Genomic DNA, 14,954 nt, shown 5'->3' on the forward strand with positions numbered 1-14,954 from the left:
TATTCGCCAAACGATTTCTACTACAACATTTAATTCGAAATCGTAATGCAATTTACGATCCCTTATAATCTGTATGCGAAAAAATAAACTATATTCATTGGATTATTTCGGAGCGAGTAAGTTTCTTAAGAGTCGACCACAATACCACAGAAGTCAGCGAAGCGGAATTCTTACAAACTAACGATATCCTCAACTTAAAAAGATCAATTGCAAACATTAATTGTGTAGCAACAATGTCACCCTCGAAATCCGGACGCGGCGATACCGCAAATAAAACGAAAATTAACTAAGGCATATCGGGTCGGGGAACGCTTTATAGGTACTTTATCCGATGTCCTTTCTTCTGAAATGCGATTAAAATTGAATAGGTCCATATGTCGCAGGCAGCGGCCCCGTTACGTCACAATCTCACGGCCCGGTGCATTTTCAATTTGCCGCGAGATAAACGCGACTTTTGGACTTTTTCTGCGGAATAGCGGAATTGATCCGGTGACTTATGGCGGCAAAGACGGAGAGGATGGTCAATTGAATCGATTTCTAATTTAATTTCGACTTCAAATGGATGCGTAGATCGCTCGAGCTGTTTGACCGGAAAATAAGGAGATCGGATCGTAATACCATGCTCAATTTTGTGTTTGCATTTCAATATAGTTATAGATGCCAATTTGAATTACTTTAAGGTTTAAAAAAATGATAGTTCTTTATGCAATTGAGAGTGTTTCTTTGAAATAGTGTTCTGTGTAGGTAGGTATTATTAGGTATTAGATAAAAATATGTTGTAGAAGTTGAAAATAAAAGCCGTGTTGAAATATCAATAATTATTGATAATTTATTCGCAATTTTATTTAAAATACACAACTTCACAATGTTCTGTTTTAAAAACTAAAAATTTAGGTACGGGATATAATTATGGGCGTTCTGCACTGTGAGTGATCACTAATTTACAATTTATATTGTTTTATCTTCTAGAAAATTTCCATTTACAATTTATTATGTACATATATTTTGAGTCCCGGATACCTTTTGTGAGGCCAGTATTTACATTCCTTATCACAACTAATCGTACATTACATATAATTTGTTTAATTAACTATACTGAACCCACAAATGGTATCTCCCTTTATGTATGGCCACACAATCTCTTAATTTTTAAATGATACAGTAATACAAATGTTTCAATACAACGCTATTAACTGAAATGGCAATTTAACATAAATAACCAAATAATGTGACCTCGCAACTGATTATATTACGTAAACAATATTTCTGATAATAAAATCGCTTTATTTACAAATTATATGATTAATAACTATTCATATAAATTACTATTGCATTTCGTTCAATATACTACTCAAATCAAATTTACAAAAAAACGAATTGTCAAAAATTTGAACACATCACAATTCCTACAGAGCGAACCGAACAGTTCAAAATTAAATACGAATAAAAATAAAACAATCTATACAGGAACGGAATATAACTTAATATATTTACAAAATACACAATGATTTTAACAGTACCTACTTAATTATATAAATCATCTAAGCGGACATAGTCAAGAACTTATCTAAATTATAATACTGTACAATTTCTCTAGTTGTTGTAAACACTCAGTATTAATACTTGTAGGAAATCGCGGAATATCAAAATTCACACTGGAGTCGAAACTGGGTATAGGTTAATTTTGAATCGGATATGTTAAATTCAAATCAGCGTGTACGTTTGTAAACGTGTCGCAAACATCAATTCTGTAACAGTCTTATGAATTAAGTGACGATGTGATATCGAACTATGTCAGTACATCAGCTATGTGAAATCACAGAATCTATTTGTGAGTGTCGCGAGTCGCGGCGCGCGGTCGCAGCTCGACTTGCAAACATTTCTCTCGGTGCCGCTAGGCTTATCACGTGTACTCGCTCCTCCAGCCAGTCTGTGGACAATATTTATTATTAGATACAATATTAAAATCTTTATAGTAGGTATTTTTAGTTAGTAAAAATCAGATCATATAGTCGTCGATAGGTACAAAGACAACCCAGTTGTAGCAAACTGGAAATTTTCTTCAAATCTATACATTAAAGCTCTATTAACATTATCATTTACTTATTTTATGCATTACCAGCTTACATAAATACTCTTCTACCTATTTAAAATAGAGATTATCAACTCCGTATCTGATTCTTATGGGAATGAACAAAGAAATGAGCCATGAGACAATGTAGAGCAACATGTATTTTTATTTACTGAAGTCAAGCTACTAAAAATTGCTTTCTCGTTGCCATTTTACGAGACTAAGACTTCGTTATTTCTAGATAATAAGAAAAAGGAAACATGAAGGACATAATTTCCATTTTATTTTGAAGAATAATTTCCGGAACTTACCATAGAATTAAGCTGTGCAAGGTGATGGTGGTGGTAAGGGTTGTGCGAGGCGGGCGGTGGGGCGAAGCCCTGGTGCGGCGCCCCGTACCAGTGCGACATGTGCGCAGCCGCCGGGTGCACCAGACCCACTTGGTGCTGACCTGTAGACAAGGAAATATAGGTTAATAATATTCAATACGAAAATAACTATTGGTAAGGTTTTACGATAGTGGTTGGTAAGGCAATTGTGTTATTGTTTTACTAAATCTTCTGAATACAGAAATATAGGCTGAATTACTTAATTTTTTAAACCCGCACTTTTTTGGTAATTGTAGGATTTAACTTTAAGAAATAGAAACATAGAAAACTACTCATATATTTAACAAAATACATACCGAAATCCATAGCTGAAGGGAAGGACCCTCCAAAGCCCTTAGAAGCATCTCCCAGAGGCTTGATCATGTCTCCCATGACTCCTCCCAAGGCGAGAGCACAGGCCCCACCTCCACCCATTCCCATACCGCCTTTCTTCTTTTTACTCTTACTACTAAGCTTGCGATTTCTTGTCTGGATACCTTCTTTCTTCATTGTCAGTGGCCGGTTTACCTGCAGCAAAGAAATTACCATCTTTATACATGCAGAAACTCTTTAATGATTGATTATTTACATATCCTGTTTTATTTCTTGCAGCCTTTGCAATTAGTATCCCAATAAGAAATCACTCTAACTACACATAAAAACTACAGTAATTAATTGCAAATTCACATAGCAAGAGGTTAACAATCGTAACAACTGACTCAGTACCTTCCTCTTTATTGCTATGACATGACATTAAAACGGTATGAAAAAACATTTACAATACCAATTTTGAATGCTAAATAAGCGGTATAAAAGCAGCCGGGACCATAAAATGGTATCACAATAGTCGTGTGCGAATATTTAGTTGTTTGGTGACCGATGCCGACATGCGTGAAGGGAACACTGCTTGCATCCTAATTATTGCAATGATGCACTTTGTGACTGTATTCTTTAGTTTTGTGGGAATGACGGGAACTGATTCTCAGTTCCTCTTGCCGGTCGCACATTTAAATGCGAGTTGATGTCATTGGGGACAAGTTCTTCGAAGCACTTTCGATAGTTCTGCGGTTTGCCAATTCAAACTGTGGAGTCACATAGCTAGACTGCGGGGCTAGAGAATTTTTTCTTGAAACAGTTATGGCATGTCGGATCGTTTGCATTCCGTTTTAAATTAGATTATGGAATTTTAAAGTTAACTCAAGTAATTAAGATCGATAGCGCTATATTGTTTTGTTTAAAAATCAAAACAAACGTCTAAACTGTAGATATTATGTAAATCATTTTATAGAGAAACAATCATCGTTTGTGGCGTATGAGTTAACCATTTTTACGAATTGATGACAAATATGTAAAAAGAGTATTTTGATTTTCCTTGTACCATTACGTGCTTTGAATTAAACATATGTGATGTATCATATGATAGGGATAAGAGTTCCTACTGATTATTAGGGTAATAGAATTTTTGTGTATTTCGCAGGTCAAACTATCTCGGTCACTTTCTGCACTCCGGTTCTGAGAAACGTGCGTCACGTCGGACGGACGGATGGACAATGAGTTATTCATCGCCTTCCTTGGAACTTGGCGGCATGTGGCCCTAAACGCTTCAATGTTCGCCGCCAACACCAGGACAGGCTGACCCGATCTTATTTATACTTTGGGATATTGGGATACCATGCCTTAGACATAGGTGTATAACCTATGTCCTAATTGATATTCATAGGCTTTGTGACAAAAGTGAAAACCATCGGTAATAGGGCATTGAAAATTGCTATTATTGTATGACTTTAAAAGTTATAAGCGAAAGCTTTGTTCCGATTTGTTTTGAATTCTTAAGTTCATATGCCAGATGTAGCGCATCCTGAATTTGTAAGTTACATAGAAATTACTTTTATAAAATGCGTTTATTAAAGTGTCCACACGCAAGAACGACTTGGACAATTGCGTCCTTAATTTAGGTTAAGAGGCTAATTTTGAAAAAATTCCCCGCAAATGTTGCAGGACAGTGCGTGCTAATTCCAAATGGCCCTAATATGTTCCCGCGAATCGCCCACACAACGTGCCCGCATACCGCGCCGTCGCTCCTTCAATTGAACCAATATAAAATGCATTAATATTAGTGCATATGCCGGCAGATTTGCGAGTGCAGCGTAATTAGGTCATTGAGAAGCCTTCACGTTCTTTCCAAATTGGTGGCATAATCAGACATTACCATCAATCGTACCTACTCTGTATCTGATACTTCATATACTTTGTGTATCTACTTCCCTTATATGCTATGAGCATATAAATCCACAAACATTTCTGAAACGTTCAAATAACGACACCTTGCATTCTGCGCACAATTTATAAAAATGGTATTAAAATCCAACCAGGAAAACGTCCTCGGGTTCACATGGTCATTCGTACGTAGTTTGCATGCGAAATATACTTCCTTCTAAGGCTTATAGCTCCATAATCGGAGTCGCGGAAGGTGTACATCATATTGAAATACTGGCATTCTTCACTTCGCCCGTCAAGCAGTTATATAGTTAAGACATCCGCCATGTTGGTGCAGAAATTGCTTAATAACTGGCCATTATGTCAGGTTAATTACATTGCTGTTCCCTCTCCGAGACGATATGCTCTGTATACTCAATAATAATATATACCTGTGTGCGAACAATGTAGTCTAATATGTGTTATAATTATGATATTTTATGTCAATATTTGGATGGTATGAAGTGGGGTGCATAGAGTTAAGCATTGCTCGTTCATTATTAGTTTGTACATTTAATTAGTTGCTGATTTATTTTGGTTTATAGGTACCGTAATATTGCCGATTTCCTTCGTTTGTAGAAAGCAAGACGCCCATTAAATGGGAAGGATCATAATTATGAACAGACATATCTTGGTTGTGGCAGTGAATCCGCTACTTCGCTAACGATATACGCACTTTGCATGCAATTCCACCTTGTTTACTGTTATTGTAGATACTGACACAATAGTAATAAGGCACAATATTGCATACATTAATTTTATCGATATATATTACGAATTAATATTACGAATGGTTCATTAACCATTCGTATAATATCAATTAATTTCTTTTTTTGTTCTTTTATTTTTGTGTATATTCTTTTTTTTGTGTGTGTTAAATAAAGAATTTAAATAAATAAATAAATAAATTAAACTTTAGTACGTGTTTGATCGTACGTTTAAGACTCCATTTTGTTTAATGAAAGCTACTTCTTTCCGGACTACAAGCTTTATCTTCAACGTAAAATTGTGAATTGTGTTTATGTGAATTGTTCACATCAATATAACAAGGAATGTAAATTCTTCGTTTAATTGTCTTTAATTAGAACTGTGTAAATAAGCAAGTTTCTATTAAAAGATTTATTTTTATTTTACTGCAATAAGTAATAAAAAAAAGTTTATATACATACAGCTTCTACATCACACGTAGCATATCTATTGTGCCTATATATGACAAAGTCATGGTAATAATATAATAAGCTTGAAAGCAATACTATTAACATACCGTTAATCTTCATAATTAAATACTTAAACTACTTTATGTCTTTTAATTACTCTTTACGATGAAATGTGTCTAAAAAGGAAGTCGATACATGTAAAAACGCAATAAGCCTCAGCTTATCGTTTAATCTGATAGTATATCAGATTGTATCTAATCAGTATAAAATTCAATGAGTGAAAAATATTATAATGATGTTTAATGTATTTTCGAATACAGGCATTAGAAGTCAGTGAGCAATTATGAAACAGAGCTCCCCTTTAAGGGTGCGTAGCGTGAGGAAATAACATTTGTTCGTATGAATTCCTAAATCGTATGGAAAACTTGTATTGAACATTAAACTTATCTGGAGTATGCGGAATTGAGTATAATTTCTTGTACGTTCCATTATACGGCGCATTCATGTCACATTATTTCAAAACTGAAAAATAATTTATAACGGAAAACTGTTGTTTGTATTGTATTTAAATACTTGAGCATAATCAATGTAGGTACTTAATTCTTTTCGTAATATGACACCGATAGTAAAAAATAAATAATTGGCATAAAATATACTTTCATATCACACTAATTACGAACTATTTAACGCGCGATGACAAGCCTAGAATTTCATTCTCAATTATATGTGAATGATAGTTATAAATAACTGTTATCTACAGTGTAACTTACGAGTTACATACCGTGTACTAATTACAATGACTTCAACGCAATGTACGATTTCCATCGAAGTTTTTATTGCAAAATAGTAGTAAAAAAGTCAAACGATTCACGCAATGAACGTGTAATAAATGTAAATTGCCGGCGAATATGCGTGTACTGAATTATATTATGTGACTATGCGTGTGTATAATGACGTTAGGTTTCTAGATTGAGCGCTATCTGTGCCCAACTGCCTACATACAAATGGTATATAAAATCAGTCGGGGAAATAACAGGCTCACATCACAATGCCGTGGAAAATGTTCTGAAATGCAATTTTCCCGACATCTAGAAAGCTTCACAGACAAACATAATTAAGGCAATAATGCAAATGTCTCATTGTTTCAGTGTAACTGTTGTAACTTAATTATTTGCTTCTAATCATGGTTGAACAAATTACCAAAAGTTAATTGTTTTACAACCTACATTACATATTCCGAAACGTACTATATATTGCAATGAAGTACAACTGGAGTCGGTGTGTAACAAATTATGACATCAGGAACTTCAAAGCAACATATAAAAATATCACATAAAAATGTAAAAAAAGTTTTATTCTCAAACGAGTTATAAATTTCACAGAACAATTAAACATAATTCACAGTAAAATTAAATAATTAGCGATCAATTACCGTATAAAGTAACAAACGAGGCAATATCGAGAAAAAGCAATGTTCGCCGCTATTGAAACTGATAGCTTACGTGAGACTTCTGTTTTTGCCACCGGTGATTGATACGGTATTTAGTGGCGTTTAACTGACAATGCAACTGCGATTTCTTATACATTTACGCACATATATCATTGAGTAAGTACATTCATATATATTACAACGTTCATAATACACTTCCATATAAATAATAAGAATAGAGTTGGGCTCTACGTTACGGTTTTTGTGATATCTATAAGTCTTATTCTTGTAATTGTTCATTTCAAAATTCAACACAAATAGATAGAGATACATATAAATTGTACAATATTACAAAAATAAACCTTTTTATCAAGCTTTTCTATATGTTAACTTTATGTGTTAGAAAATTACAACTAGAAACAATAAAATAAAATCTATCTTTATACTGTTTCTTAACCGTTTAGCAAATTGAAATGCAAATTGTTTTAATTATTCTAATTACCAAGTTCCTATGTAGGTACCTACTCTACCTAGTGTATAATATAGTAGTTGAATAAATTATATAAGACAAATGCATCATAAATCTTAGTTGATTAATCAAAACGTAGCTCCTATCGTTGTGACTGTAGGTACACTATAAATCATTCAAACTCATTGTTTTAACAATTGAGTATTTGTTTTATATTTGTTTTTGTTAAGTAATTGAGTAGTAAATATACCTAGAATATATTGTAAGTAGGTTCTACAAAATATCTATTGATTGATGTAATTGCATACCCTATATTCATAATTCTTTAACGAATACGTATGTATGAAATACCTACACTCCCTAGTGTTTAAATGATTGGTTCTTTTTATCCAAAATTAAAAATCAAGTAATTATAGGTATGTATTTCCAGGAAAAGTTTTTATAGTCTCACATTATTTTACTTTTAAGTTAGATATAGAAATGCACATTCGCTCTACAATTAAAAAACATAACTTACCTAATTCTATAATCGATGATAGATTCAAAAATCTCTCCATCCAATCAGAGACGTGTTTCATGCAATTAAAATATCCCGAGGACAAGGCAAATGTAGCGTGGAGCAAAATAAACAAGAGATGCAATTGTGCGCGACCCGGCCACACGCGGGTTGTTGGAATCGTCTACGTCTTATTAATACGCTACTGTTTGTGCAGTATTATAATATGTCTAAATAAATTATTTGCAAAGTAGTGATAATATGGGGCACTCTATAGGGTAAATATTTCAATAAAGGTTGTAGCTGAAGAGGACCACGTCATCGATGATACAATTGTGACTTGTGAGGCTTCTTCTCTTGTTGGAATTAGAATACTCGAACAACATAATAAATTCATGATACATATCTGTTTAAATGAGGTTGAAGTTCGACCAGGACAATCCTAGTAGGTGGTTGGGTAGACAAAAATATGAGAAGTCAAGCTCCAATAGATTTTCCGTAGAGCGTTTTGTTACCACATTGACAAACTTTCCTATACAAAAACATTCATCGTTTCAGTGTCTACACCTGGTTTTTTAAATAGTTTTTCTACCGTGGCGCCACATATTTGCATCGCTCAATCGATCTCAAACGTTGCATCAAGGAAAGGGGTTCTATGTTTTAAACTTTTAATGCAATGTGTTTGGTTGAATGCGAGCGGCTCTTTTGGTGACGGAGAATTAGTTCCGCGTAGTTAGCGCGCGGCAATCGGGCGGCTTGGCGCCTGCACATCTTGTACGAAAAAGGTTATTAGTTTGTGTGGCTGCGATTTATACATACTGATAATGACTTATACGCGTTAGAAAACTAAGAATTTATTTCATATAGCGCCTAACAATCAAATTTTACTTTTTTTATCATCTTCATCCTCTAATGAAAAATAATTTATTAAGTAGGTAGATAACAATAAAAGTTCAAAACTGTATAGAAATTGTAGATGCTGTGAATTATATTTTGATATAGCAGCACTTTAATTGGGAAGTTACAAATAAAATATAATGTGCAGATAAAAAAAATAATGTATATTTATAGTCTATGTTTAACTCATATATTTACCGAGTATATGTTAAACTTTTTAATATACGTTCCCTTCCACGATAGTGTCATAAAGATTTCATAAAAACATTAAAAATTATGATTAAAAAAATCACACGAACACGAAGTGTGCCAATAACTCTGAGTACATTTAATATCATTCATCATATCGTTGATTGCTCTTTTTTGCGACGTAAGCAATATTTCATAATTAAGGATGTGCCCGAAGATATGTCGATGAAACACCATTCCTTGTTTGAAGTGAGCGTACGATTAAAATAAATACTCCGGGCAGTAGTCGGCAACGGACAGCTGTTTCTCGAAAAGATAATTGAAAATACGATTTATACCGCGCCAAATTTATCGATATTCTCAATTTATAGCACACTGACTTTCTCGCAAGTATGCCTATAATTATATTCACGACCTTAGAAGGGCTGCCTTTTGTGTATAGGTACCTACTATCGAAATGAATCCAATGCTAGTTGACTCTTACACTACTGTAGGTAATTTCTTTTGTTTACGTCAGAAGTATGATATCAATCAGATATGGTATTAATTACATACGAAGCAAACAATCAATACTGATTACTATTTTATAAGCCTATTATTTTCCATATGCAGCTACGTATCGATACCACATAATAACAAAATGACAAATACGTACATCAGATAGAGCATAACAATCATGAATTTTTAAATTCATTAGGTATAATATATTTATAAATCATCTTCCATTGAAACAATTACTGTGTATTATCATAAAGCGGTCGTAAATTATTAAAATGAGTAATATAAATAAATCGGCATTCGGCAGTTGATTCTCAAGAATCAAAATGAAGTTACCCTCGCACGGCTATATCTCAAAAACAATTATGGAAAACAATAAATTTATGGTCAGCCTGTGGCACTGAACCCGGTCCAATTAGATGTCCGTTACGTCCGCACTAAATCTCACACGGCTACCACGCTACACTAATTCATACAGATTCACCAACGAGCCGCTTTAAATGTCGACACGGAGATCATCGATATAATATAACCGACTCACACATCACTACCCTCCTTGAGTCCTTTATATTAATGGATACTTTTTTACGGAATGAAAATGTAAATTCGCACCTCAAGCTACTAGAAAAAATACATACAATGTTAATTGCATTAATGCGTAATGTCTGCCTGCACTTTTCACGCATATTTACACATTCATAAGTTACTTCAGCATATTATTAACTAATAAACGGTATCTTTGATGTTATTTTTTACACGAAGCTATTTAACTATCAGTCAAGTATAACATCAATTGCTTGAAGCGAAATACACACAGCCGTATTAAGTTTTCAATGTAAAAAAATTAAATTCACATCTCACCATTTTTTACATTTAGGGTGGTGGCACCAATTATCGGCCATGTCAACTTTTTTTTAACTTTGACTGGATGTAATTTTTACATTATTAGTTGTTTCTTTCTTACAGTGCCTTTTTCGGGTAGATAGATATTGAAACTCCATTACTACATTTGCAAAATTACGAATCCATTGTTACTTTATTAAATATAGAATTTTTATTTCGAATATGCCGATTTCCCTCAATATCGGCCACTAACAGCAAGATAACACCCTAATATCTGCCGTCTTTGGCCCTAATATCGGCATACCTTTTCTTAGGTGAAGTTAGATGAATAAAACTTAAAACTGGTAAATTTTTTTATAATCGATTGAGATACAAATCATTTTTTTAACTCGCCTATCATGAATGGTCTTTTCGTTACATTGTCTTAAAAATTTAAAGTAATATACCAAGTTCAGTATTCTTATAAAACAAATAAAGATACGGGGTTAAATGAGACTTGTGTCAATCAACTAGAAAAAGAATTGGGTTGGAAATGTTATAAGAAATCACCCAATCATTAAACCAACATATTCATAGAATACTACTTCACTTCTTATCCACCCACTATTTGATAAACCAAGAACCCAGGAGGATGGTGTGGTATTAAAGATTACTTTTGGTGGTCTACGGATGTAGGGAAAACAACCATAAAGATTCTCCTGCTGCAGATATGACTAGCAAAACATTTATTGTTACTTTTTCACTGCCCTTAGCAACTTCATAAATGTTCTTCCATCTCTTAGGCCCTATTACTTTCCCTGTCTTCGGAAATATACTAAAGCTCGTCTCATCCCCATTAATATTATCCGTGGGTCTTGTAATATGTCTTCCGTTTCCGATTGATTTTATATTATGTTCTTGTAAGTCATTAAACCACTTTCTTCTGTAACTACAGCCCTGGCCAGCTTCTTTCATTTTAAAAACAAGGAATACCACTTTTTCCCTGGTTTTCCATTTTTAAACGGATTGGGTCTTTTATCTTCTTTTATAATATTTTTAACGCCATTTATCACGTTGCCACGTGATCCAGGAAAACCGTAGATAGGTAAACCGTAGATCCGTATCAACCATTGAACAATAATTTCTTCTTCTTCATTTCGGTTTAAGACGGTATCTGTACCAACTGTGCATTCTGTGTCTATTCTTCCATGAAGTCTATCTTGTAAAGTGGTCCTCAGGATGTCGTATTGTCGAGATGCTTCTCTGATGCTCATATTTTGATTTTTGACGGCATTCACTGTCTCTATAATTTTACTATGGTCAACAAAAAGGACAAACAAAAAGGTCAACAAAAAGGAAAACGTTTGCAATAGCCAACGTTTTACTTTTAGTTGATCTTTTGCTAGTTTAGATTGTGCTGGCACGATTTTGGCATAGCAATTAACAAAAATTAAAATACATCACCTCCCTGTTTATTGTAAAGTCCGACGGTAGTAGAAAAGGTTTTACTAAGGTGGCCGTTATTACGCAACAATTCGCTTTATATCGGCCGTAGCTAATAAAAATCGTTTTTAGGCGGCCGACTTTAGGATCCAGTGATCAAAAGGAGCTGTTGTTTCATTTCTAACCTTATTAATATCACTGCTAACATATAAAATAGCTAAACATGTTATTTGAAGTTTTCGTGACTTGACTTACTTGACTTAATGTCCTGTGGCCCCTATGTGGGGCAGAGGGCGTCTACAGTGCGCCGCCATCGCGTTCTGTCTTGGGCTACGCTCTTCACCTCCTGCCACGTCAACCCGATCGCCCTAGCCTCTGCCGCCACCGAGCGTCGCCAAGATTGTCTTGGACGGCCACGCTTCCTTTTCCCTTGCGGAGTCCATTCCAGGGCTTGCCTAGGTATATGTGAAGTATTCCTTCTGAGGGTGTGGCCGATCCAAGTCCATTTTCGACGTAAGATTTGACGGGATATAGGAGTTTCATGGCAGCGTTCCAACAGATTGTCGTTGGATATCTTGTCTGGCCAGTGGATTCGCAGTATTTGGCGGAGGCATCTGTTGACGAAGACCTGGATTCTATGCGTGATATCTTTGGTCACCCTCCACGTTTCACTCCCATATAAGAGGACACTCTTTACGTTGGAGCGAAATATTCTAAATTTCACTCCACGCGTTAGTTTCTCTGATTTCCATATGGGTCGCAGCTGCGCGAAGGTTGCCCTAGCTTTGGCGATTCTAGAAGTGATGTCCTCTTCAGTTCCACCGGAATTAGACACAATACTGCCGAGGTATGTAAATTGCTGGACACGCTTTATTTGTTGTGGGCCTAAAGTCAGTGGTTGAGAATTTCTCCCCTCTGTGCGCATTTCCTGGGTCTTTAGGGTGTTAATTTTTAGTCCACAGACGGCAGCTTCACGTTGAAGGTCGTCAAGCTTGGACTGCATGTCAACGTGTTTGTGACTGAGCAGACACAGGTCATCAGCGTAGTCTAGGTCGTCCAATTGGTCGGTCAACCCCCACTCTATACCGCGTCGCTTACCTTCGTTGACTTTATGCATTATGCCATCTAGTACCACCAGGAAAAGCAAGAGGGATAGCAAACAACCCTGTCTCACACCTGCACTCACACCAATGTCATCCGAGATAAGTCCGTCATGTGTGACCTTACATACGTAACTCTTGTAGATAGCTCTCAGCAAGTTTATTATTTTATCTGGGACGCCTATTTCGGTGAGTCGGCACCAGATGCTGGACCATTTTACTGTGTCGAAAGCTTTTTCGAAGTCAACGAATGTGAGGTAAATCTCACGTTGCCATTCTGATGCTTCCTCCAGTATGATTCTTAAAGTGTTGATCTGGTCCGTACATGAGCGGTGAGGGCGAAATCCAGCCTGTTCTCTTCGCAGGATAGGTTCTACAGCTTTCATCAGCATTACCCCAATATCGACCACCCGGCCGATATTGAGATTTATCAGCAAATACAGATCCCCAATCTCGGCCCCGCAATTATTTCATTAAAAAGACAAATAAATGTAAAAACACAATATTTTATCGATCATTTGACTGTTTTTCTTTGAGAACACATAAAATTCAATACTATATGTTTGTTTAATTCCATTAAAATACTTATCAACGTAAAGCGTCGACTCAGCGATTTGACTACGCAATGCCGCCAAACTACGCACGTTTTTACCTGCACGTGCTCTATGGCTTACTGAATTTTCAAGAGTTGAGGTACCCACACCGAAATTTGGGAGGTTTTGCTTATGTATATAGAGTCACTTTTTGCATAAAAACTTTTATGATTTAAGATCGATATTTATAGTTATATTCCGTTTTCTCGAAAAGGCCGATATTAGGAGCAGGCCGATAATAGGAGACTCCACCCTATAACACTTATTACTCATTACTTCGAAATTATTACGACAGCGACATCTTCATAACCACAAAATGTTATTTAATGGCCCACTAAAACGAAATTAAAACAATAGCAATAACTTTAAATAAAGGCAGCTGTAGCTCACTACGCCACGAGACCAGACAAATTTACGGTAAATACTTAATTTTTATACAATTTTATATCTGCCGATGTCATTGCGAAGGACGACCTCTACCACGGCAAGTTAGCTATCCTAATTCGATTTACAGTACATTGCTGCTTTTATTTAGAACACAAAGACTTATATCCCAATGACAGACCAATGTATGACGATATTTTAGTTGTGCGGGAATGTCTCGTCGGTTAGATTTGGCCGCAAGCAGCGCGTGCCCGAGCTTCGCACCTGCTCCTAAGACCCCAGTAATTATTCCACGACTTATTATATGATTATCAGAGTTTTTTGGTGCTTTCAATCAAATTACACCTTGAGTTCGAATAAGATGTCATAAATTTTATTTTGTCGTTACAAGTTCGGTTAACTCGCGTGGTAACGGTGTAAAACGGGGCAACAATTATTTTAAATTCAATTTGTAATTTGTGTTGGGTCTTTCGAGAGTGTGTGGTAATTTACATTAAATTTTGTACTTTTAATGTAACCACTGTATCCCGCTGACTGGCCTGAATTAAACTTTTAATTATTAATTTTGTTACGGCACATATACAGCTCAATTACGGCTATCCTTTTCAAATATATAATTTGAAAGCCGTGACATTCGTAATTTATTCACGTAAAATTAAAATAAAACGGAGCGTCTCGACTCTCGACGTCGCGCTGTTTAGATCACCTAGTTGATAATTCTAAATTTGTGCTTATGAAAACGCAGTTTCGCAGTGGAGCACATCGATGTACCGATAAACAAA

General features: G+C 35.3%; 1 protein-coding gene across 2 annotated transcripts in view; it reads right to left on the bottom strand.

The window, feature by feature from the left end:
- Positions 1-803: 803 nt before the first annotated feature.
- LOC149484448 (GATA-binding factor C-like) overlaps positions 804-14,954 on the bottom strand; it is an 84,699-nt gene continuing 70,548 nt past the window's right edge. For both annotated transcript variants that reach the window (XM_089700641.1, XM_089700640.1), the window contains exons 6-8: positions 2,757-2,967; positions 2,383-2,522; positions 804-1,930 (exon numbers count right to left, since the gene is read on the bottom strand). In XM_089700641.1, coding sequence (XP_089556767.1) covers positions 1,904-1,930; positions 2,383-2,522; positions 2,757-2,967 — 378 coding nt within the window. In that variant the 3' untranslated portion in view covers positions 804-1,903. The remainder of the gene's footprint in view (positions 1,931-2,382; positions 2,523-2,756; positions 2,968-14,954) is intronic.

The sequence above is a fragment of the Colias philodice genome, chromosome 11, assembly GCF_061535455.1.
Source record: "Colias philodice isolate Cphi_HAF_F1 chromosome 11, ilColPhil1 Martin Lab GWU primary, whole genome shotgun sequence".
NCBI classification, from domain to species: Eukaryota; Metazoa; Arthropoda; class Insecta; order Lepidoptera; family Pieridae; genus Colias; species Colias philodice.